The sequence below is a fragment of the Salvelinus sp. IW2-2015 genome, linkage group LG11 (genome assembly GCF_002910315.2).
Source record: "Salvelinus sp. IW2-2015 linkage group LG11, ASM291031v2, whole genome shotgun sequence".
NCBI classification, from domain to species: Eukaryota; Metazoa; Chordata; class Actinopteri; order Salmoniformes; family Salmonidae; genus Salvelinus; species Salvelinus sp. IW2-2015.
Genome location: NC_036851.1, coordinates 4419482 through 4442451, shown reverse-complemented (window position 1 = coordinate 4442451; position 22970 = coordinate 4419482). Strand labels below are relative to the sequence as shown.

Here is a 22970-nt window from a genome sequence, read left to right as displayed (position 1 = left end):
CTCTTCCTGGACTGCGTCAAGTCGGTCATGTCACCCAGGGTACCCGGGTGGAGCCATACTAGTGCCAACAGAAATTAGATGTCAATTCAATCATTTTGAATTTTGTATTCAGAAAGTGAATTTGAATTCAATAGTTCTGAATTTGTGTTGCACAAATTGAATATGCCTGACACTTACTCTATCACTATGACTTGAAAGCCCATCATGGGCTTGTCAATATTTAGTAACAGAGAGTGTAGTCATATATCCAGTCAACCAACTTCAAGATGATCCGGTTTTGTAGTATTGAACTGCAAGCCTACAACTGCCTCATGCCACCAGCTGTTGTTAATTTGATTATATTTATATCTGCACAAACATACTTTTATCAGGCTGTATTTTTTTTATCAACTCAGCTATGCCTTTTGTATCGAATMACATTTAGTGTTGTTTTTTAACCTGTGGATATATTTGTAATAAAAATTTACATTTTGCTTTACCCTTTGATTAATTATTTCACAAACTGCATCACTGGATAGGACCACACATTATCAGCTTCAGGGATAAACCAATCKAAATGTTCACAGTAGGCCTCTGAGGTTTTGGTAAAATACCTCAGTTCCCTCTTACGGTATATGGTAACCTCACCACCTCAATTCTCTGCTCAAGGGGACTAAATGTACAGAATTTGCATGATGATTCAGAGCTGTTGGAGATGTTTTACCCTGAAACATGTGGCTTTGGCTGTGCCATGCYGAGAAGACGCTGCTCAGTAAGTGTTTTAACTCACAGATAGCTTAGTCATCAGTCCTTAGTCACTCCTCTAGTGTAAGTAGAAAGACAACGGGGACCTTTTTCATTCAACAGTACTAAAAACAAAATAGTAAATAGATACATTTGGTGAAGTGCAATTCCATATGGGCCCGATTCAGACTTAGGAAATGTATGCCTTTCCTATGGATTTTTATTTAAGCACAWCTCACTATTTGGTATTCAGACTTACCTTACGCAGGTGTGCAACAAGCTCTTTGGGAGTGGCTCTTTGGGAGTTGCTCCCCTGAACAAATCAAATCAAAGTTTATTTGTCAACTGCGCCGAATACAACCGGTTACAGTGAAATGCTTACTTACAGGCTCTAACCAATAGTGCAAAAAAGGTATTAGGTGAACAATAGGTAGGTAAAGAAATAAAACAACAGTAAAAAGACAGGCTATATACAGTAGCGAGGCTATAAAAGTAGCGAGGCTACAAACAGACACCGGTTAGTCAGGCTGATTGAGGTAGTATGTACATGTAGATATGGTTACAAGTATATGCATATATGATGAACAGAGAGTAGCAGTAGCGTAAAAGAGGTGTTGGCGGGTGGTGGGTGGGACACAATGCAGATAGCCCGGTTAGCCAATGTGCGGGAGCACTGGTTGGTCGGCCCAATTGAGGTAGTATGTACATGAATGTATAGATAAAGTGACTATGAATATATGATAAACAGAGAGTAGCAGCAGCGTAAAAAGATGGGTTGGGGGGGCACACAATGCAAATAGTCCGGGTAGCCATTTGATTACCTGTTCAGGAGTCTTATGGCTTGGGGGTAAAACTGTTGAGAAGCCTTTTTGTCCTCGACTTGGCACTCCGGTACTGCTTGCCATGCGGTAGTAGAGAGAACAGTCTATGACTGGGGTGGCTGGGGTCTTTGACAATTTTTAGGGCCTTCCTCTGACACCGCCTGGTGAAGAGGTCCTGGATGGCAGGCAGCTTAGCCCCAGTGATGTACTGGGCCGTACGCACTACCCTCTGTAGTGCCTTGCGGTCAGAGGCCGAGCAATTGTCGTACCTGGCAGTGATGCAACCAGTCAGGATGCTCTTGCAGCTGTAGAACCTTTTGAGGATCTGAGGACCCATGCCAAGTCTTTTTAGTTTCCTGAGGGGGAATAGGCTTGTCATGCCCTCTTCACGACTGTCTTGGTGTGTTTGAACCATTCTAGTTTGTTGTTGATGTGGACACCAAGGAACTTGAAGCTCTCAACCTGCTCCACTACAGCCCCGTCGATGAGAATGGGGGAGTGCTCGGTCCTCCTTTTCCTGTAGCCCACAATCATCTCCTTAGTCTTTGTTAAGTTGAGGGATAGGTTGTTATTCTGGCACCACCCGGCCAGGTCTCTGACCTCCTCCCTATAGGCTGTCTCGTCGTTGTCGGTGATCAGGCCTACCACTATTGTGTCGTCTGCAAACTTAATGATGGTATTGGAGTTGTGCCTGGCCATGCAGTCGTGGGTGAACGGAGTAAAGGAGGGGACTGAGCACGCACCCCTGGGGAGCTCCAGTGTTGAGGATCAGCGTGGCAGATGTGTTGCTACCCACCCTCACCACCTGGGGGCGGCCCGTCAGGAAGTCCAGGATCCAGTTGCAGAGGGAGGTGTTTAGTCCCAGGATCCTTAGCTTAGTGATGAGCTTTGAGGGTACTATGGTGTTGAACGCTGAGCTGTAGTCAATGAATAGCATTCTCACATAAAAGTGTTCCTTTTGTCCAGGTGGAYAAGGGCAGTGTGGAATGCAATAGAGATTGCATCATTTGTGGATCTGTTTGGGCGGTATACAAATTGGAGTGGGTCTAGGGTTTCTGGGATAATGGTGTTGATGTGAGCCATTGCCAACCTTTCAAAGCACTTCATGGCTGCGGACGTGAGTGCTACGGGTCTGTAGTCATTTAGGCAGGTTCCCTTTGTGTTCTTGGGCACAYGGACTATGGTGGTCTGCTTGAAACATGTTGGTATTACAGACTCAATCAGGGACATGTTGAAAATGTCAGTGAAGACACCTGCCAGTTGGTCAGCACATGCKCGGAGCATACGTCCTGGTAATACGTCTGGCCCCGCAGCCTTGTGTATGTTGACCTGTTTAAAGGTCTTACTCATGTCGGCTACGGAGAGCGCGATCACACAGTCGTCTGGAACAGCCGATTCTCTCATGCATGCCTCAGTGTTGCTTGCCTCGAAGCGAGAATAGAAGGGATTTAGCTCGCCTGGTAGGCTCGTGTCACTGAGCAGCTAGCGGCTGTGCTTCCCTTTGTAGTCTGTAATAGTTTGCAAATGTAATTCAAACACTGAAAACCTTCCCACTTTCTAGCCAACAGATTTCCCCATGGATTTTTWATTCAATGGGGTTTTCAGTACATTTATCTACAGTTATCCCTGTAAATACAGTGTACCTTTCATTAGAATTTTATCAACAGACTCATTGTAATATAGAGAGAGATCTGTAACGGGTGTCYTCGGAAGGAATAGACCAAGGCGCAGCGTTCTTTGAGTTCCACATAATTTAATAACGAAGTGAAACTTTGAAAGGACAAAACAATAAAGAATAAAACGACCGAACAGCTTCGATGTGCAAACTACCTCCACACAAACAAAGAACAAGATCCCACACAGATGGAGGGAAAGGGCTGCCTAAGTATGATCCCCAATCAGAGACAACGATAGACAGCTGCCTCTGATTGGGAACCACACTCGGCCAGAAACAAAGAAATACAAAACCTAGAAATAAAGAACATAGTACAAAATATATTAGTAAATCAAAAATACAGTGGTTTGATTAATCCTGAAAGTTGCCATTCAGTTGTTCAATCCATTAAACATTGGCAAGGGAGAAAACAATCAAAGTTGACCYATAGTCCTATAAATCTACCCTAATCCTCACTGATCATGTAACAGTGTTGACAGTGGTCCAGTCGTCGTAAACCATGCGCCAGGCTCCAGGTTCAAACTGCCAGGCTTGGTCTGTATTCCTTGAAGTGGGCTACATGTCCCAAATTACTGAACAACTTGTTATACGTTAAATGTGATCCACCATTGCTAGTGACCCTCGGGATCAACCACACGGGCGTGACAGAGTAAAGAAAGGGAAACTAACGATGTAATGGAATGATGCCAAATGTAGCCTACAAATTGAAGGGGAACTAACACTTAAGTGACAGTAAAAAATGTATGTGGGTATTACTAATGGTGGCTACCAATAGTGGCTAATATGTAACATGACACAAATTGTCATTTATTTTATTTTTTTAACTGAGAAAAGTCCGGCCTGAAATTAAAACATTGTACAGCACAAAAAGTTTTGCCCAAAATTTGTCCCGACTTTCATTATGCATAGCTTTGGCTTGTCATCTAATTTGGCTTGCGTCTCCAAGATTCATCCCTTCAAGTTACAAGGCCATACAACTTAAATTCTGCATTACGGCACAGTATTTCATACACTTCACTGTGGGAAAGTGGCACACAATGATGAGTAAGAAAGTGACAGATGCACAAATATCATACCTCCCCCCATCAAAACGCTAACCACCCTGTTATTGTAATGGTGAGAGGTTAGCATGTCTTGAGGATATAATATTTGTGAGTCTAACTTTCTCACTCATCATTATTCATGATTAAGTCAGGACTATCAGTAATCATGATAGCYTCCACATTAATGTAGAAGTGTTTAGAAACATATTCTATTTTTATTTACAATAAAAGTGACTCCAAAATGACACAATACGTTATTTACCATTCATTTCTATTGGGCAAAACAAACAGCATCCAAAAAGTTTGTAGAGTCACAAGGTTTATGTAATCATTGCATGCTAGGAATATTACTGGTCACCATAGCAACACCCACCCGTAGCACGCGCTCCAGCAGGTATATTTCACTGGTCATCCCCAAAGCCAACACCTATTTGGTCGCCTTTCCTTCCAGTTCTCTGCTGCCAATGACTGGAACGAATTGCAAAAATAGCTGAAGTTGGAGACTTATATCTCCCTCACTAACTTTAAGCYTCAGCTGTCAGAGTAGCTTACCGATCGCTGCAGCTGTACACAGCCCATCTGTAAATAGCCCATCCAACCAATTACCCACCTCATCCCCATATTTGTTTTTGTTTTTCTGCTCTTTTGCACACCAGTATTTCTACTTGCACATCCTCATCTGCACATATATCACTCCAGTGTAAATTGATCAATTGTAATTACTTTGCCACTATTGGCCTGTTTATTGCCTTACCTCCTTACTTCATTTGCACACACGGTATACAGACGTTTCTATTGTGTTATTGACTGTATGTTTGCTTATCCCATGTGTAACTCTTTGTTGTTGTTTTTGTCGCACTGCTTTGCTTTATCTTGGCCAGGTCGCAGTTGTAAATGAGAATTTGCTCTCAACTGGCCTACCTGGTTAAATAAAGCTGAAATAAAAAGATAATTAAAAAATGGGACCAAATACTAAACTTTTGTCTACTTTAATACACATAAGTGAATTTGTCCCAATACTATTGGTCCCCTACAATGGTAGGACTACGTACAAAAAGTCCTGAAATTTCAAAACAGTTCACCTGATATGGGTACCCTAAAATGAAAGCTGACAGTCTGCACTTTAACCTCATAGTTATTGTATCAGTTAAAATCAAAAGGTCTGTAGTACTTTGCTAAAACAAAAAGAATGGGTCACTGTACCATTACTGTTGGAGTTCACTGTATAATATATGAACTCTCATTTTAGGAGTAAAACACAAACTTCTAGAAATAGGTTAAAAAAATCTATGTAAATATTATACAACACTAACTTTGGGTTGTAGTGTAGAAGTCAGCTATTAGAGGCAGGCAGGCAAGTCAATAATCTAGGTGAAGTTATAAAGTAATCTGTAGGCCTAAATAACCTACATAATCTATACGTTGCCAAACTCCAAAATGGTTGTGGTCCTCAATGCAATGAAAAAATAGGTTCACACTTCATTTGGATAGTCTGGATTGTCCATCTGTAGATGCTCTACAGATGTTCATACTATCAACAAACTATCTATCAACTGCTTGCTAAGGTTGCGGTTAGGGTTAGGTTTAGAATAAGGGTTAGGGTAAGGGTTAAGGTTAAGTTTAGGGTTAGGGTTGGGGTTAGGGTTAAGTTTAGGGTTAGAATGAGGGTTAAGGGCTAGGGTTGGGGTTAGTAGATAGTTGAAGTGTTACTGTCTGTAGATAGTATGTGGAGCATCTTCAGATGGACAATCCAAAAAATAGAAGCAGCACTGAAACGGAATGGGGAGTTCTCTTCCCATTTTCAAAAGTTATTAACGACCCTACTCGAGTCAAATCTTCTCTGATGTCACAAAACTATTTCCCCCTTCRCCCTCTCTCTCTCCCATGAGACTTGCAATAATAATAAAAATAAATTAATATAACATATAAAACATCATAATCTAACGCACACTATTTTCTTCTACTTTTCTTCTTCTCCTTCTTGTTCGTTTTTGTCTCCTGCCAAACTAGTCAATATAAAAGTATCAAACCTGCAGCGGGAGTTTGTTTGCGGAAAGTCCACATTTTTTTTAAACATATGCATTTCTAGTTCCTCTTTTGTTCTATTTATTTAAAAACAGTGTTTCCACCAATCACAGGGGAGCTGTTTTCCCTTGGCTGTCTCTACAGAGGTGTACATACCTCCACACTTCCTGTATCTCTCATGCTGACACAACCCATTGCTCCTCAACAGACCTAGGTCAGTTCAAATACCATTTGAAATCATTTTAAAATGCTTTAGCATTTGCATTAGCCTGCCTGGAGTGCCAGGTTGGCAGGGTTTTGCTCTTTTTTTAAAAACTATTCTACTGCTCCATTAAACCAGGAAATCTCAATCAAGCACAGATCAAGTATTTTAAATGATTTCAAATAGTATTTGAACGCAGGCCCCTGGTGTTCGACAACAGACAACCCGAAACCACGACTGACTGGTTAATAAGCGGAAGAAGTATCACATAGCACTCAAGTCATTTAACTCCACGTTCTTTATTGAAGGAACTACTACAATAAAGCGATGTTTTACGTCGTTTAACTGTCTACTTCACAACAGCTCTTACTTTACGTCTGCTTTACCGCGGGTTCATCTGGTAGGGACACTCCAAAGTGAAAGTTGACGACAGAATATTCCACCTATGTACAAACTTTCACAAAATAAATCAGTACGTTTTAATGAAAATTGAAACTCACAAATCAAATAGTATATATATATATATATATAACATCAGGGGGATTCAAAGGTCTACACAGACTATTCAGAAAAGGTAAGCACATAACATAAGTACTTAAAGTTCTATTGCTTTGCCATTATAACAAAACCAAAGTCCTTTGAAGTTTAAAGTCTGGATGCATTCTCCAGCCACGACACAAGTTCGACAAGTCTAGTACAACAAGGATAGAATGTGAAAACGTTGCATTAACTTTGTTGTAGACCGTTTATAGATAGTGGCACATAGAGTCAACCGCCTCGCTGCTGTTGCTTGTGTTTGGAAGAGTCAGCTGGTGCTCCTACTACACTACTAACGGAGCTGCGGAGACATATCATCCATACGGGCTATTCCTCCTGTTCCCATCTCTACCCATGCTTTTCTCCTTGCCGTGGGGTGAGGTGAACTAGGCTGGTGTTGCTACTACAGGGGCTAAGGAGACATCATGAGGAGATGCTGTTGTGGTTTCACAGTGTACTGGTTCTGTTGGTTTTTATTGGTTTTGGTCTTGGTGTTTGGTTCAGGCTGAGTTTGGGTGGGTTCAATGCAAGGTGTTACAGGGTACCATAGGGGTTGGGTCCCAAGATGGTTCAGGTCACTGAGTTGGGTTCAGACTGGTTGGACTTAGGGCTGGTTGGGCCCGGGGCTCAGACTGGTTGGGATGTGGGGCTGGATGGGCTAGGAGACTGGTTTGGCTCTCGACTGGGTCCTTGGGGCTGGGTGGGTTCGGTGTTCTGGGCTGGCCGGGTGTCAGAGGGATGTTGATTTGTTGGGTTCGAAGATGCGGTCGAACTCATTGAGTATGAGCTCCACGGCCTGGTTCTGATACACCATGTTGATGGCCATGTTAGCGTTGTCCCGCTCCGGACGCATCAGGGTGGGACCAAACACTATGCCGATGTTCTGGGTCGACATCCGGTTGGATGTAGCGTGCTCCATCACTCTGGGGGGAGGAAGAGAGAGAGAGAGGGTGGGGGCGAGAGAGAAAGATATTTATATACAGAAAAATATCAAACGCAAATGCAACAATTTCAAAAATGTTACAGTTCATATAAGTAAATCAGTCAATTTAAATAAATAGATTAGGCCCTAATCTATGGATTTCACATGACTGGGCAGGTGTGCAGCCATGGGTGGGCCTGGGACGGCATAGACCCACCCAATGGGGAGCCAGGCCAGGGCTTTATTACAGACTGAAGTACTCTTCAGCACCCTCCCCACCCCTCCCTTAGATGATCCCACACTAGCCCGGCTGATTTGTAGGGGTCCAGATTTTGCAGCTCTTTCAGAACATCAGCTATCTTATTCACTGGGCATGGCTGTGTGTGGACAGTGTGTGTGTGGACAGTGTCTGTGTGCAGGCATGTGGGCAGTAGAGTTTGGGTGTCTTTGTGTGTCTGTGGACACCCTGTATTTATTTGTGCATCTGCATGTGTGGATGGCTGGGGGGGTGGTCCGGAAAGGGGATATGTCCCGTCCTTAAGTAGGAGATTTTTGCATTTTTCAAACAGATTTTTCATGCAATCTAGAGKCATAATCATTATGTATAATTCTATGTAAAGAATGTACATTTTTCAGAATATCTAAGCTTATCCTGGTTAAGGGTACAGACAGTCCTTGACCAGGATACTAACGTACTTTGTACCCCCACACATTTTTGTAGGTGCACACACACACACATGCATGCCTGCACACAAACACACACACACACCTACAAAGGCACAAATAAGTACATGATGTCCACAGACACACAAAGACCCCCAATTTATTTGACCAAACACAATGCTATTTCTCAGAGATCAAGATAACCACTGACTTTCAGCCTTCATATAGGGAAGGGCACTCAACTTGTCCTACTGCACGGACTCAGATGACTGATGATTGGTTTAAAGACATGAATACTACGATTATAGTTGAAGCTGTATTGTCAGATTTTAGTGCAGCCTTAGATGTTAATGATCATAAATTGTTAATTTAAAAAAAAATCAGCTGCCATCTCATGGTTGGAGTTATTTATCCAATAGAACCCAGAGAGTGTTKTTCAATGGAAGCTTCTCTAACATCAGATATATACAGTGCTGTGTCCCTCAGGGCAGTTGCTTTGGGTGGTTACTGTTCTCTATTTTTACAAACGATTTGCCGCTGGTCTTACACGAAGATAGAATTACTATGTATGCAGATGATTTCACACTTTACATGTCAGCACCCAAACCTACACTATATACAGTACCAGTCAAAAGTTTGGACACACCTACTCATTACAGGTTTTTTCTTTATTTTTACTATTTTCTACATTGTAGAATAATAGTGAAGACATCAAAACTATGAAATAACACATATAGAATCATTCTTAGTAACCAAAAAAGTGTTCAAGAAATCAAAAATATAGTTTATATGGGAGATTCTTCAAAGTAGCCACCCTTTGCGTTGATGACAGCTTTGCACACTCTTGGCATTCTCCACCAGCTTCATGAGGTAGTCACCTGGAATGCTTTTCAATTAACAGGTGTGCCTTGTTAAACTTAATTTGTGGAATTTCCTTCTTTAATGCGTTTTGAGCCAATCAGTTGTGTTTTGACAAGGTGGGTGGTATACAGAAGATAGCCCTATTTGGTAAGACAAGTCTATTATAAGAAACGAAGTTCAGACATTAGGTCAGTCAGTAGAACATTTAGAACTTTGAAAGTTTCTTCAAGTGCAATCGCAAAAACCATCAAGCTCTTATGATGAAACTGGCTCTCATGAGGACCACCACAGGAAAGGAAGACCCAGAGTTACCTCTGCTGCAGAGGATACATTTATTAGAGTTAACTGCACCTCAGATTGCAGCCCAATAAATGCTTCAAGAGTTCAAGTAACAGACACATCTCAACATCACTGTTTCAGAGGAGATTGTGTCAATAGGCCTTCATGGTCGAATTGCTGCAAAGAAACCACTACTAAAGGACACCATTAAAAAGAAGAGACTTGCTTGGGCCAAGAAACACGAGCAATGGACACTAGACCGGTAGAAAATTGTCCTTTGGTCTGATGAGTCCAAATGTGATATTTTTGGTTTCAACTGTTGTGTCTTTGTGAGTAGGTGAACGGATTATCTCTTGCGCTTAAGTGGGACTGTAATTTGTTTTTCAACAGAACAATGACCCAAAACACACCTCCAGGCTGTGTAAGGGCTATTTGACCAAGAAGGAGAGTGATGGAATGCTGCATCAGATGACCTGGCCTCCACAATCACCCGACCTCTACAATCACCCGACCTCTACAATGTAGAAAATAGTAAAAAATAAATAAAAACCCTTGAATGAGTAGGTGTGTCCAATCTTTTGACTGGTACTGTATGTATAATGTACCAGTCAAACGTTTGGACAGACCTACTCACTCCAGGGTTTGTGTTTATTTTTTACTATTTTATACATTGTAGAACAATAGTGAAGACATTAAAACTACGAAATAACACATATATAATCATGTAGTAACCAAAAAAGTGTTAAATAAATCAAATTATATTTTTTATTTTAGATTCTTCAAAGTAGCCACCCTTTTCCTTGATGACAGCGTTGCATACTCTTGGCATTCTCTCAACCAGCTTCATGAGGAAGTCACKTGGAATGCTTTTCCAACAGTCTTGAAGGATTTCACACATATGCTGAGCACTTGCTGGCTGCTTTTCCTTCACTCTGCAGTCCAACTTATCCCAAACMATTCTACAATGTAGAACATAGTAAAAATAAAGAAAAACCCTTGAATGAGTAYGTGTGTCTAATCTTTTGACMGGTACTTGGGTATGACYCTACAAGCTTGGCACACCTGTATTTGTGGAGTTTCTCCCATTCTTTTCTGCAGWTCTCAAGCWCTGTCAGATTCGCAAACATTTTCTAAAAACATGTTTTCACTTTGTCATTATGGGGTATTGTGTGTAGATAGATGAGGGATTTTTWAAAAGCCATTTTAGAATAACATAACAAAATGTGGAAAAAGTCAAGGGGTCTGAATACTTTCCGAATSCACTGTATATGGGMTTTTGACACAAAAATCAACCCCACTAGTAGTTCTTGTTGTGGTCTAGTCCCATCTTGATTGCTGTCCAGTAATATGCAAGAAAGAAAGACCTAGGAAAGTTGCAGCTGGCTCAAAACAAAGCAGCACGCCTTGCCCTTAACTGCACATGCAGAACTAACATTAACAACATGCATGACAGTCTTTCATGGTTGAGGGTTGATGACACATTAACTGCTTCTCTTCTAGTTTTTATGAGAAATATTACTGTGCCAAAAATTCCAGATTGTCTGCATAATCAAATAACATGCAGCTCAGACACCCATACATACCCCACAAGACATGCCACCAGGGGTCTCTTCACAGTCCAAGTCCAAAATCATTTCACGGCAATACAAAGTTTTTTACAGAGCCATGATCGCATGGAAGTCCCTTCCATCTCTAATTACCCAAGGACACAGCAAAATAAGTWAAAAWAAWWAAAAAAYYWTTWAAAAAACAATTGATGGAACGACAAATATCATACCCAACCAAAAATGCTAACCTCCCCGGAATCGTGTAACTTTCTCACTCATAATTTCTCACAATTCATTCAGGATTATCCATGATCATTGTAGTATCCACATTAATGTAGAAGTGTTAAGAAACATATTCTATTCTTATTTACAATAAAAGTGACTCCAAAATGACACAATGCATTATTTACCATTAATTTCTATTGGGCAAAAATGTATCTGAAACACAACCAAAACCAAGAGAAAATGCATCCAACAAATGTTTTGAGTCACAAGATTGATGTAGTCATTGTGTGCTATGAATATGGGACCAAATACTTAACTTTTGACTACTTTAACACACGTGTGTGTGTGTGTGTGTGTGTGTGTGTGTGTGTGTGTGTATGTGTGTGTGGTGTGTGTGTGTGCTGTGTGTGTGTGTGTGTGTGTGTGTGTGTGTGTGTGTGTGTGTGTGTTGCGTGCGGACATGTTTTAACCATACCAGAAGCTCCCCACAAGAATAGTAAACCAAAAATTTGACCACCTAGGGAACATATTTGCCAGTCCCACTCCCCCAACAGGATGAAGGCTATTTTCTATGGGGGACTTCCCAGCCGCGTACCGCCACCCCATGTGTAGGGGTTAAACGCTCCTCGAGGTTTCCGCGCTTCCGCACGCTCTCACGCCCCCCGTTAGGGACCCTTAGGCGGCTACCCCCCCCCGCCCTCCCCTCGCTTAACGCCCCTTCAGGTTTTCGCGGCTCTCAGGGTGTGTGTGTGTGTTGTGTGTTCGTGTTGTTGTGTGTGTGTGGTGTGGTGTGTGTGTGTCTCCGCTGTTGCTGCGCGTGCTGTGTTGTGGGTGCTCGCGTGCTGTGCTCCGTCGTGCTCGTACCGGGTGTGCGTCGCGAGAGGGGACAACCGCTCAAACGGTTAAGCCACAGCATGAGGCATTTCTTCTAAAACTGCCATTCCCACCAAGCCACAGAGGCAGCCAGCAATTGCTCAAAACTTCCACATTAAAAAAGGATAGGAAAAAAGAGACGGAACGAGGGAAGAAAAAAATAAAGGGAGAATGGAGGAGAGAGGTTCCAGTGGTGGCGGCAGTGGTGTTGCTGTTCCTTCCAGCAGACGAGGCCACAGAGATCCCAGAGGAGGCGGGAAGGGATGAGAGGGGGAGGAGAGGTGACGAGAGGATGGGGGGAGGAGAAGATGAGAAAATGAGATCCAGAGAGAGAGAGAGGGAGAGCAAAAGAGAGAGAGAGGAATGACAGTGAGACAGAGACACGGCGACTGACATACAGATCCATGGGGAGCTACATGTTGGCACAAACATCAGACTCACTAACACGACATAAACAGCCACTCTCAAGTTCTGTGGAAGCACCATAAAGTAACAGAAGAGTATCTATTTTACGTGTGTGACTGAATCCTTGATCCATCAGAGTTTCAACCTCTCCCTCCACGACCCACAGTATGTGACCCACAGCACTCTCGAGTCCACACTGTTCAATCACAGAACACATATCGAAAGGCAACCGCTGAGAACAAGGCTGAGGACACTACGCCATCTAGTGGTCAGTTTTCTATACTGCAGTTCAGCAGATTAGGGACGAGGCTAGATTGAGGAGAGGTCTCATACCGTTTGAGATGACTGAACATGAACCTCATGGTGTCGTGGTTGGGAGGAGGCATGCTCAGAACCAGCCACTTCAGACGGTCCACTTTGTCCAAGTAGTCTGACATCTCTGGACACACAGACATCCCGGACAAATATATTAGACTCTGGGTGGCTCACTGTCTCATTTGACACATTCATTTGTTGGTTTGTTCATTCATGCTTTAGCCAACCCATCAAACAATCCATTCGACTATGTCTGTGAAGGAGGATTTATTCATGAATTCAGGAGCTACTCACTGACGGTCTCGACGATGTCTGTGAAGAAGCCATAAGGGACCAGGGGTTCAGGAAGCTCCCTGAAGAAAAGCTTTAGGGCACCTGTTATGACATGGATATCCTCCCATTCACTCTGGTCCAGGTTTAGCTTCTCTATTAGTGGGAGGAGAGAATAATGGAGGAAAGGGGTGAAGGGAGGAGGTGAAAGAGAACATTGGAGGGTTGATTGAAGAGAGAGGAAGGAGTGGGATGTAGCGCGGGATGGGAGGGACACAAAGGTAATGCATGAATTCCACTGTTAAAACTGTGCTTTTGGTAGYCAGGGTGGCTGGCAGGCGTGTAGCTGTAGCAGAGGTACATTGTCTGTGAAACAAGGCGATAGTTAGAACGCAGAGAGACGGAGCTTGTGGGAACGCTACCCCAATACAACCAACCATCCAATCCTGAACAACGTTTCTCAAGCCATCCTCGGTTARATTTGTGAACCCAATGTCTTGGTGTAACTACAATAGTTTCCAATGTGAAGTTAATGTTTAGAACCTAATACTGTGAACTACTGTCTCGACTCTAGAGGAGTGTTGAGAAACCTTGGTCAGGATTCAAGGCAGCGCAACAATGGCTAGCTGGAGCAAAATGCTCGCTGCAGTAGTCTATTTTAGCCACTTGACGGCACCAATAGACTGTGTAAAGAACACGGTAACTGATGCACCTTTAACTGATACTTTACTCAGCATGTCTGTGCAAAGACAACACAATATACAAACTTCCAGCAGCTGGAAAGCTTAGAGGCAGAAAAAACATGTGTTTTTACATAAATGCAGACATTGCACACATATGCATAGATTTGGCTCGAAGCTATGTGCTGCCAGTTCGTCTGAGTTCTACCTTGTACCAACTCCGCAGGGAACATATAACGTCCATCAGTGGTCACTGCTCGCTCTGTAATCAACAAACAGTTGTTTAAGCAACCTAGAGTCAGTTGCTATGATCCCAGCCCATTTCCCTCCCTCCCCTCTTTCTTTCTTTCTTTCTTTCTTTCTTTCTTTCTTTCTTTCTTTCTTTCTTTCTTTCTTTCTTTCTTTCTTTCTTTCTTTCTTTCTTTCTTCTTTCTTCTTTCTTTCTCTCTCTCTCTCCTCCCTCACGCTCCCCTCCTCTCTCACCATGTTAACTAGGAAGCGTAGTTTCTGTATACAGCCAGGTTACCACTCACTCTGTAGATCCCGTCCGTCTCCAGACTGAAACACACACAGAACATGTTAATACTAATGTTGCCATGTAAATCTGGCAACATTTAACCCTGGCAACAACACCCATACTACATTAACCCTGGCAACAACACCCATACTACATTAACCCTGGCAACAACACCCATCTACATTAACCCTGGCAACACACCCCGGTACTACATGTACACTGGCAACAAATAAATATATTGATAAATAATAAAAAAATTAGTGATTCATATTTCAATCGGAAAATGTTTTTTTTTGCATATCCAACTTCGCCTTAGACACCTTCGGAGAGTGGGGTCACAGCCAGGGTCTGACATTATCAATGGCGACCCTTGAGCAATTAGGGTTAATGCCTTGCTTGCTCAAGGGCACATCAACAGATTTTTCATCTTGTGCTTGGGAACTTGAACTAGCAACCGTTTTTTTCTGGCCCAACCGCTATAACCTCAGTTACCCTGGCATCAACCATTTACATAAAGCCATCAAATCCTATAGGGCTGTGCTGTACGTCTCCTCTTCAACGGCCTCAGTGCAGAGCCTGACGAAGCGAGGCACCGTGTCTTCCTCTCTCCCACAGCATTTCCCTCCCTCCTCCCTCGACCTCCATCCCTCCCTCCTCCGCGCTGTACCTCTCCTCTCCACGGCCTCAGTGCAGAGCCTGACGAAACGGGGCACCGTGTTGTTTCTCTCTCCCACAGCATTTCCCTCCCTCCTCCCTCGACCTCCATCCCTCCCTCCTCCGCGCTGTACCTCTCCTCTCCACGGCCTCATGCAGAGCCTGACGAAGCGGGGCACCGTGTTCTTCTCTCTCTCCCCACAGCATTTCCCTCCCTCCTCCTCGACCTCCATCCCCCTCCCTCCGTGCTGTACCTCTCCTCTCCACGGCCTCAGTGCAGAGCCTGACGAAGCGAGGCACCGTGTTGTTCTCTCTCTCACACAGCATCTCCAGACAACAGCCAAACACCTGGTCTGTAAATGACAACAACACGGGCATGTAGAACACTGAAGATCATCTTGTCCACAGTGACTTACAGTCAATACAGAGATCAGAGGTCATGAGATACACAGAGGAACCCACATCATATCACTTCCTCAAGAAGTGGAAAAAAACTACTTTTTATGTATTTGGAAAGATCTCCAGTTCCATGGAATTGAAAGGTCGCAATGTAACTWCCACTTAAGTCGATTTTTCACTTAGTCATATGTGGATGTCAATGGGAGACTAAGTTGACATTCAACTTAAGTGGATATTACAGTGCTAATGCAGATGTTTTTATCTCAATATCAAATCATTTCTGGCTAACAATTAAGTACACTGTGTTCAATTAAAATTGTAAAAAATAAACAACAATTGCTTCTTGGCAAAGAGTATTTTCTGAAGCAAGAATTTTGCTAAGACTGTCTGGGAGCAGTCAGAGTTGGGACTGTAAAACTGAAAACAAGTTGTTATTAGCAGAGAGGTTTGGAACTCTCTTTCTTATTGGTCTATTAGCTAATTTAGCACCAGGTGATCTCACCAGTCAGGCCAAAATTCCATCGTACCAAAACAGGCTGAAATTTCAGGCAGTCTTTTCAAACAGTTCTTACACTAAAKGGGTATTATCATAATTTTCACAAATTCACAGTATTATTCCAACCTCATAGTGTGGAAATATATATATATCCTACTACACCGGCTCTGACGCTCGTCGGATGTGGCAGGGCTAGAAAAGTATTACGGACTACAAAGGGGAACTTAGCTGCAAGCTSCCCAGTGACGCGAGCCTACCAGACGAGCTAAATGCCTTTTATGCTCGCTTCGCATGAGAGCACCAGCTGTTCCGGACGTCTGTGTGATCACACTCTCTGTAGCTGATGTGAGCAAGACCTTTAAACAGGTCAACATTCACAAAGCCGCGAGGCCAGACGGATTACCAGGACGTGTACTCAAAGCATCCGTGCACCAACTGGCAAGTGTCTTCATTGACATTTTCAACCTCACCCTGACCGAGTCTGTAATACCTACATGTTTCAAACAGACCACGATAGTCCTGTGCCTAAGAAAGCGAAGGTAACCTGCCTAAATGATTACCGCCGGTAGCCATGAAGTGCTTTGAAAGGCTGGTCATGGCTCATATCAACACCAACATTCCGGAAACCCTAGACCCACTCCATTTCAAATACCGCCCAAACAGATCCACAGATGATGCAATCTCAATCGCACTCCACACTGTTCTTTCCCACTTGGGCAAAAGGAACACCTATGTGAGAATGTTGTTCATTGACTACAGCTCAGCGTTCAACACCATAGTACCCACAAAGCTCATCACTAAGCTAAGGACCCTGGGACTAAACACCTCCCTCTGCAACTGGATKCTGGACTTCCTGACGGGCCGTCCCCAGGTGGTAAGGGTAGGCAACAACACATCTGCCATGCTGATCCTCAACACTGGGGCCCCTCAGGGGTGCGTGTTAAGTCCCCTCCAGTASTCTCTGTTCACCCATGACTTCMTGGTCAAGCACGACTCTAACACCATCATTAAGTTTGCTGACGACACAACAGTGGTAGACAAAGGAGCTGATTGTGGACTATAGGAAAAGAAGGAAACTTCAGCCCCATTAACATCGACGGGGCTGAAGTGGAGCGGGTCGACCATTTCAAGTTCTTTGGTGTRCACATCACCAACGAACTATCATGGTCCAAACACACCAAGACAGGTGAGAAGAGGGCACGGCAACACCTTTTACCACTCAGGAGACTGAAAAGAGTTGGCATGGGTGCCCAGATCCTCAAAAAGTTTTACAGCTGCACCATCGAGAGCATCCTGACTGGTTYCATCACCATCTGGTATGGCAACTGCTCAGCATCTGCCCATAAGGCGCTACCGAGTGTAGTGCGTATGGCCCAGTATATCACAGGGACCATGGTTCCTGACATCCAGGACCTATATACAAGGTGGTGTCAGAGGAAAGCCCAGAAATTGTCAAAAACTACAGTCACCCAAGTCATAGACTGTTATCTCTGCTGCCGCACGACAAGCGGTACCGGAGCACCAGTCTCGGACCAAAAGACTCCTTAACAGCCTCTACCCCCAAGCCATAAGACTGCTGAACAATTAATCAAATGGCCACCCAGACTATTATTTTGTAACCTTTATTTAACTAGGCAAGTCAGTTAAGAACAAATTCTTATTTTCAACAACGGCCTAGGAACAGTGGGTTAACTGCCTTTTTCAGGGGCAGAACGACAGATTTGTACCTTGTCAGCTGGGGGATTTAAACTTGCAACCTTTCGGTTACTAGCCCAACTCTCTAACCACTAGGCTACCCTGCCACCCCATGTAATGTAAATGCAGCCCCATTTACATTAACCCCGCCTCCCCTTTGTTTTTACACTTCAGCAACTCGCTGTTTATTATCTATGCACTTTACAAATTACCTCGACTAACCTGTACCCCCAAAAATTGCAAATTTGGACTCATCAGACAAAAGGACAAATTTCCACGGGTATAATGTCAATTTCTTGTGTTTCTTGGCCCAAGCAAGTCTCTTCTTATTATTGGTGTCCTTTAGTAGTGGTTTCTGTGCAGCAATTCGACTATGAAGGCCTGATTCACGCAGTGTCCTCTGAACAGTTGATGTTGAGATGTGTCTGTTACTTGAACTGTGAAGCATTTATTTGGGCTGCAATCTGAGGTGCAGTTGGTTCAACACCATCCAGTTAACTCGAATGAACTTATCCTCTGCAGCAGAGMTAACTCTGGGTCTTCCTTTCCTGTGGTGGTCCTCATGAGAGCCAGTTTGATCATAACACTTGATGGTTTTTTCAAAGTTCTTGAAATGTTCCGTATTGACTGACCTTTATGTCTTGAAGTAATGATGGTCTGTCAWTTCTTTTTGCTTATTTGAGCTGTTCATGCCATAATATGGACTTTTACCAATTAGGGCTATCTTCTGTATACCACCCATACCTTGTCAAAACACAACTGATTGGCTGAAACGCATTAAGAAGGAAATTCCACAAATTAAGTTTTAACAAGGCACACCTGTTAATTAAAATACATTCCAGGTGACTACCTCATGAAGCTGGTTGAGAGAATTCCAAGAGTGTGCAAAGCTGTCATCAAGGCAAAGGGTGGCTACTTTGAAGAATCTCCCATATAAACTATATTTTGATTTCTTGAACACTTTTTTGGTTACTACATGATTCCATATGTGTTATTTCATAGTTTTGATGTSTTCACTATTATTCTACAATGTAGAAAATAGTAAAAGTAAATAAAAACCCTTGAATGAGTAGGTGTGTCAAAACGTTTGACTGGTACTATATATATTTTTTAAAAACACAGGAAATCACATTTTTTAAGCATGCTGAATGAACGGCAGATCAACATTCGGCGTGATGTGTGGTCGTTTAGGATTTACCCCTAAGTGATCTCATTCTCTAAGTGATCTCAGTCAGTCAGTCAGTCAGTCAGTCAGTCAGTGAGAGAGAGAGAGAGAGAGAGAGACGTACCCTTGATGAGTCCTTTCTCCTGTAGGATCTGTAGTGGAGGTCTCTTGAGGATGAACTTCTTCAGTCTGCTCCGAACACGTTTCCTCTCTGAGTTCTCCACGTTGGAAGCAGAACGAGGGACTGCAGCAGGAGGGAGGGAAAGAATGAGAGAAAGGGGAGAGAGGGAGAACAAGAGAAAGAGAGGAGGGAGTGCACCACCAGAGGAAGCACATGGTCAGCCACAGCACAAGAGCAGCATCCTTGGAGCAGTGGATGGAGGAGAGACTCACGTGATGCTTTACATCCCCCTCGACCGTCCTCCTCGTCTCCACTCTGGTCCAACATCTCCACACTGCCCGCCTTCCTCAGAGAGTACATTAGGACATTCTCCAGAGGATTCTCACGGTTCTACACAGCAGAGAAGAGAATTTCAACTGGTGCCAGATGTCTTTGGTTTTTGATGGTAATAAAGGACCCCCCCCGACTCATACAAACACACACACACAAGGTGAGACTCACCAGACGGTCGATTACACTCTGGATGGTGTTGAACCACTCTCTAATCAGTGAATCTGTCTCTGACTGCAGTAGGAACTCATTCCCTGTCACCGTCCTCAGCTACCACACAGACAGACAAATACCATGGGTTAGTCCCAAATCAAACACTACTTCCTAGGCAGTGTAGTACTTCTTGTAGTGTATGCTACAACTCCCAAAGATTGTATTTCCATTCAGTCAATTCGGGAAATGAATTTAAATTGCGGTGAGAACGAATGGTGATTTTCAATTCTTAAAGTTGAATTTTTAAGGCATATTGAGTTGACTGAGTTGAAATTGAATTGGCTCTAACTCTGGCGCACACAGCTACAACACATACACAACTTCCTCTCAAGAGGAGGAAATAACGMTTTTTTTCACAGAAACATTTCAGTAGGACTAAAATATCCACATTTGACTTCCCCAAAATACAGGGTGAAAAAAAGTGTCTTAAAAATMTAATTTAAATGATATCCAAACAAGAAAACGGTGGTTCGATATGCTAGGCTAATGACTCCCTCCCTTCCTACTCCACTCCATCCCTCCCTCCTGGTGTGTATCTGACCTTGAAGACATTCTTCTTGCTTGACAGATTGTTGGCCCACTGTAGCTGKGCTCCTCTTAGGTCTACACTGCTCTCTGGACAACTGTTCCCTGGTTTCTGGAAAGAAACACACACACACACAATCATTATTATGAGTGATATACTTTTAATCTGGGAACCCAGAACCGCAGCTGACCAGCTACTCATTTTTTTGTCTCTGTTGGATGATTATGAAACTTCAGAAGCWATTTTGAATAKAWWWTMTTGGTACTAGAGTCATTAAATACACATTGCGGGGAGTGACTGCTTTCAATGTTGGGCCAAAATGTTGTTACAAGGTTTTCACAAGACAGTGACGGTGTATTAACAATCGGTCATGAGAGACTAATACATTGTTAACTGTAGTTATCATGTTATAAAACATTTGTGGGTTTTATGTGTTTCAAGGTGGATAACACGGTCTTACCCAGCTGGAGGGGGTCTGAGATTTGGGATCCTTGAAGAAAACCAGACTATTCCCAACCAGAACRACCCAGGATGGATTCCAGTTTTTCCTAAAACATACACCGAGTCACATGGTCAGGAAAAACTCCTGGGACTGAGGAAAAACTCCATCTTATGTGTAGTATTAACATCAATCCCTCCAAGATGAGCCTGTCTTACCTCAGCTTCCTGCCTCCCTCTGCTATCTTGGTCTTATTCAGGAGACCTGCCTTCTCCAGCTCCTGGGGATGGGCGAGATGGGGAGAGTGGCATTAGAGTGATAGCTAACTAGTAGTGAGAACATTAGGGTCAGTGGAGACATGGGGACATTGGGTGGGGGGAGGAGGGTAGAGTGGGGCATGAGATAGTGGGGGCAGTAGCAGTGGGTGAGGCAGGTGGCCTTTGGTGACAGGGCACAACAGGGACAGTGGAGAAGAGACGTGGAGGAGGAAGGTAGAAGATGTGATTCTCACTGGTGTGGAGCTGTCGTTGCTGTCTGGAGAGCTGGCTGGAGAGGGAGGCTCCACCACCACACTGGTCACAGGATAGGAGCAGTCTCTGCACTGCTGACCCAGCTAGGAACAACACATACAGACTGTTACATCTAGACAGATATAGTGTCTGTATGTGTGTGTATGCGTGTTTCTGCTTGCTTGTGTGCATTAGTTTGAGTACGTGTGCACCACAGGAGGTTGGTGGCACCTTAATTGGGGAGGACGGGCTCGTGGTAATGGAGTGGAATAAGTGGAAAGGTATCAAATACGTCAAACATATGTTTGATGCCATTCCATTTACTCCGTTCCAGGCATTAATATGAGGGCTCCACCCCTCAGCAGCCTCCACTGCTGTGCACCCAGAGGCATCATGCCCTTAGGGGGCAAAGMGGCACATGCCCCCTCAGATTTGTCCTGTAAAAAATAAATAAATCATGTAATTTAAATGTGTTATTGTTGTTGTTGTTGTTTCTCTGTTATACTACTAGCCACCTAGCAAATGTATGAAGTTGGCTTTAGCTAGCCCAGATAGGTTCCTTATCTCCCAACCTCATAACTAGCTACCAAGAAGACATTTCAGGCTGTCAACCAAGTTAAAGTAGCTAGCTTGTCTAACTATCTTAACTTGCATGTCTGCTGGCAAGGTTGGTAGACTTTAAAAAACCAAGCAATAACTAAATGTACTGAATAAGACTCACATTACTTTCAATATTTTACCCACGTTTTTTTTATGACATAGAATTAAGCAGAATTAAGCTAGATTGCAGGAAAAAAGCTMTTTCAGGTGTTCGAAGTGTTTGAAGTGCAAAATTCTCCTCCTTATGGACCAGGGGCATATCCCCCTCCGGGCCAACCCAAAACCATCCACACATACTTAGTGGCCCCTCAGATTTTGGAGGTGCATGATGCCCCTCTGTGCGCCTGTGTTTTTCTGTTTGTATGCTTATTCGCGGTGTGTTGTGTGTTGTGTGTGTGTGTGTGTGTTGTGTGTGTGTGTGTGTGTGTGTGTGTGTGTGTGTGTGTGTGTTGTGGTGTGTGTGTGTGTGGTGTGTGTTGTTTGCCTGCCTGCCTGCCTGCCTACCTGCCTGCCTCTGAGCGTGCCTGTACAGTACCTTGACGTTTTCAAGCAGTATCATGGATCGTGAGTGGCTGAGCTGCTCTGTCTCATGACGCAGTAGGGCCTCCTTGTCTCCCGTACTGAAGGCTGTTGTTACTGATGGTGTCTGAGGATACTGCTCGCTGCATACTCTACAGGACACCAACACAGAGGGAGGACAAGTTATTCACTGTGATACACTCCCAAGTGTACTGTGTGTATATTCGTTGTGTTTTGATTTACAGACTATCTTTTGCTATCCAGAACCTGCTTAAAGCCATTTGATATGGACCCTTCTCATAGTGAGTTTGGCAGCAGGTAGTTTTGCGGTTAAGAGTGTTGGACCAGTGAAAGGTCCCTTGTTCGAATTCCCGAACCAACTAGGCGAAAAATCTGCCGATGTGCCTTTGAGCAAGGCACTTAACCTTAATTGCTCCTGTAAGTCGGTCTGGAGAAAAGCGTCTGCTAAATGACTAAATGTTAAATGTTTGGCAGAGTCGCTCGCACACACACAACCACACACACACACACCACACACACACACACACACACCACCACACACACACACACACACACCACACACAACACACACACACACACACACACACACACACACACACACACCACACACACACACACACACACACACACACACACACCACACACACACACTGGCCATGCCCCGACACACAACCCAGGGGTCACTGGCCCAGAACAGTGA

At 43.7% G+C, this 22970-nt stretch overlaps 1 protein-coding gene across 1 annotated transcript in view; it reads right to left on the bottom strand.

The window, feature by feature from the left end:
• Positions 1 to 6768: 6768 nt before the first annotated feature.
• The window catches only part of arhgap9 (Rho GTPase activating protein 9), a 79531-nt gene continuing 63329 nt past the window's right edge, over positions 6769 to 22970 (bottom strand). The window contains 17 exon segments of the mRNA XM_023995843.2: positions 6769 to 7949; positions 13135 to 13240; positions 13411 to 13542; positions 14275 to 14326; positions 14550 to 14581; positions 14584 to 14617; positions 15344 to 15351; positions 15492 to 15590; positions 19117 to 19236; positions 19386 to 19503; positions 19615 to 19713; positions 20198 to 20293; positions 20643 to 20730; positions 20840 to 20901; positions 21133 to 21234; positions 22266 to 22364; positions 22366 to 22401. Of these exon segments, the coding sequence (XP_023851611.1) occupies positions 7757 to 7949; positions 13135 to 13240; positions 13411 to 13542; positions 14275 to 14326; positions 14550 to 14581; positions 14584 to 14617; positions 15344 to 15351; positions 15492 to 15590; positions 19117 to 19236; positions 19386 to 19503; positions 19615 to 19713; positions 20198 to 20293; positions 20643 to 20730; positions 20840 to 20901; positions 21133 to 21234; positions 22266 to 22364; positions 22366 to 22401 (1476 nt within the window). The 3' untranslated portion in view covers positions 6769 to 7756.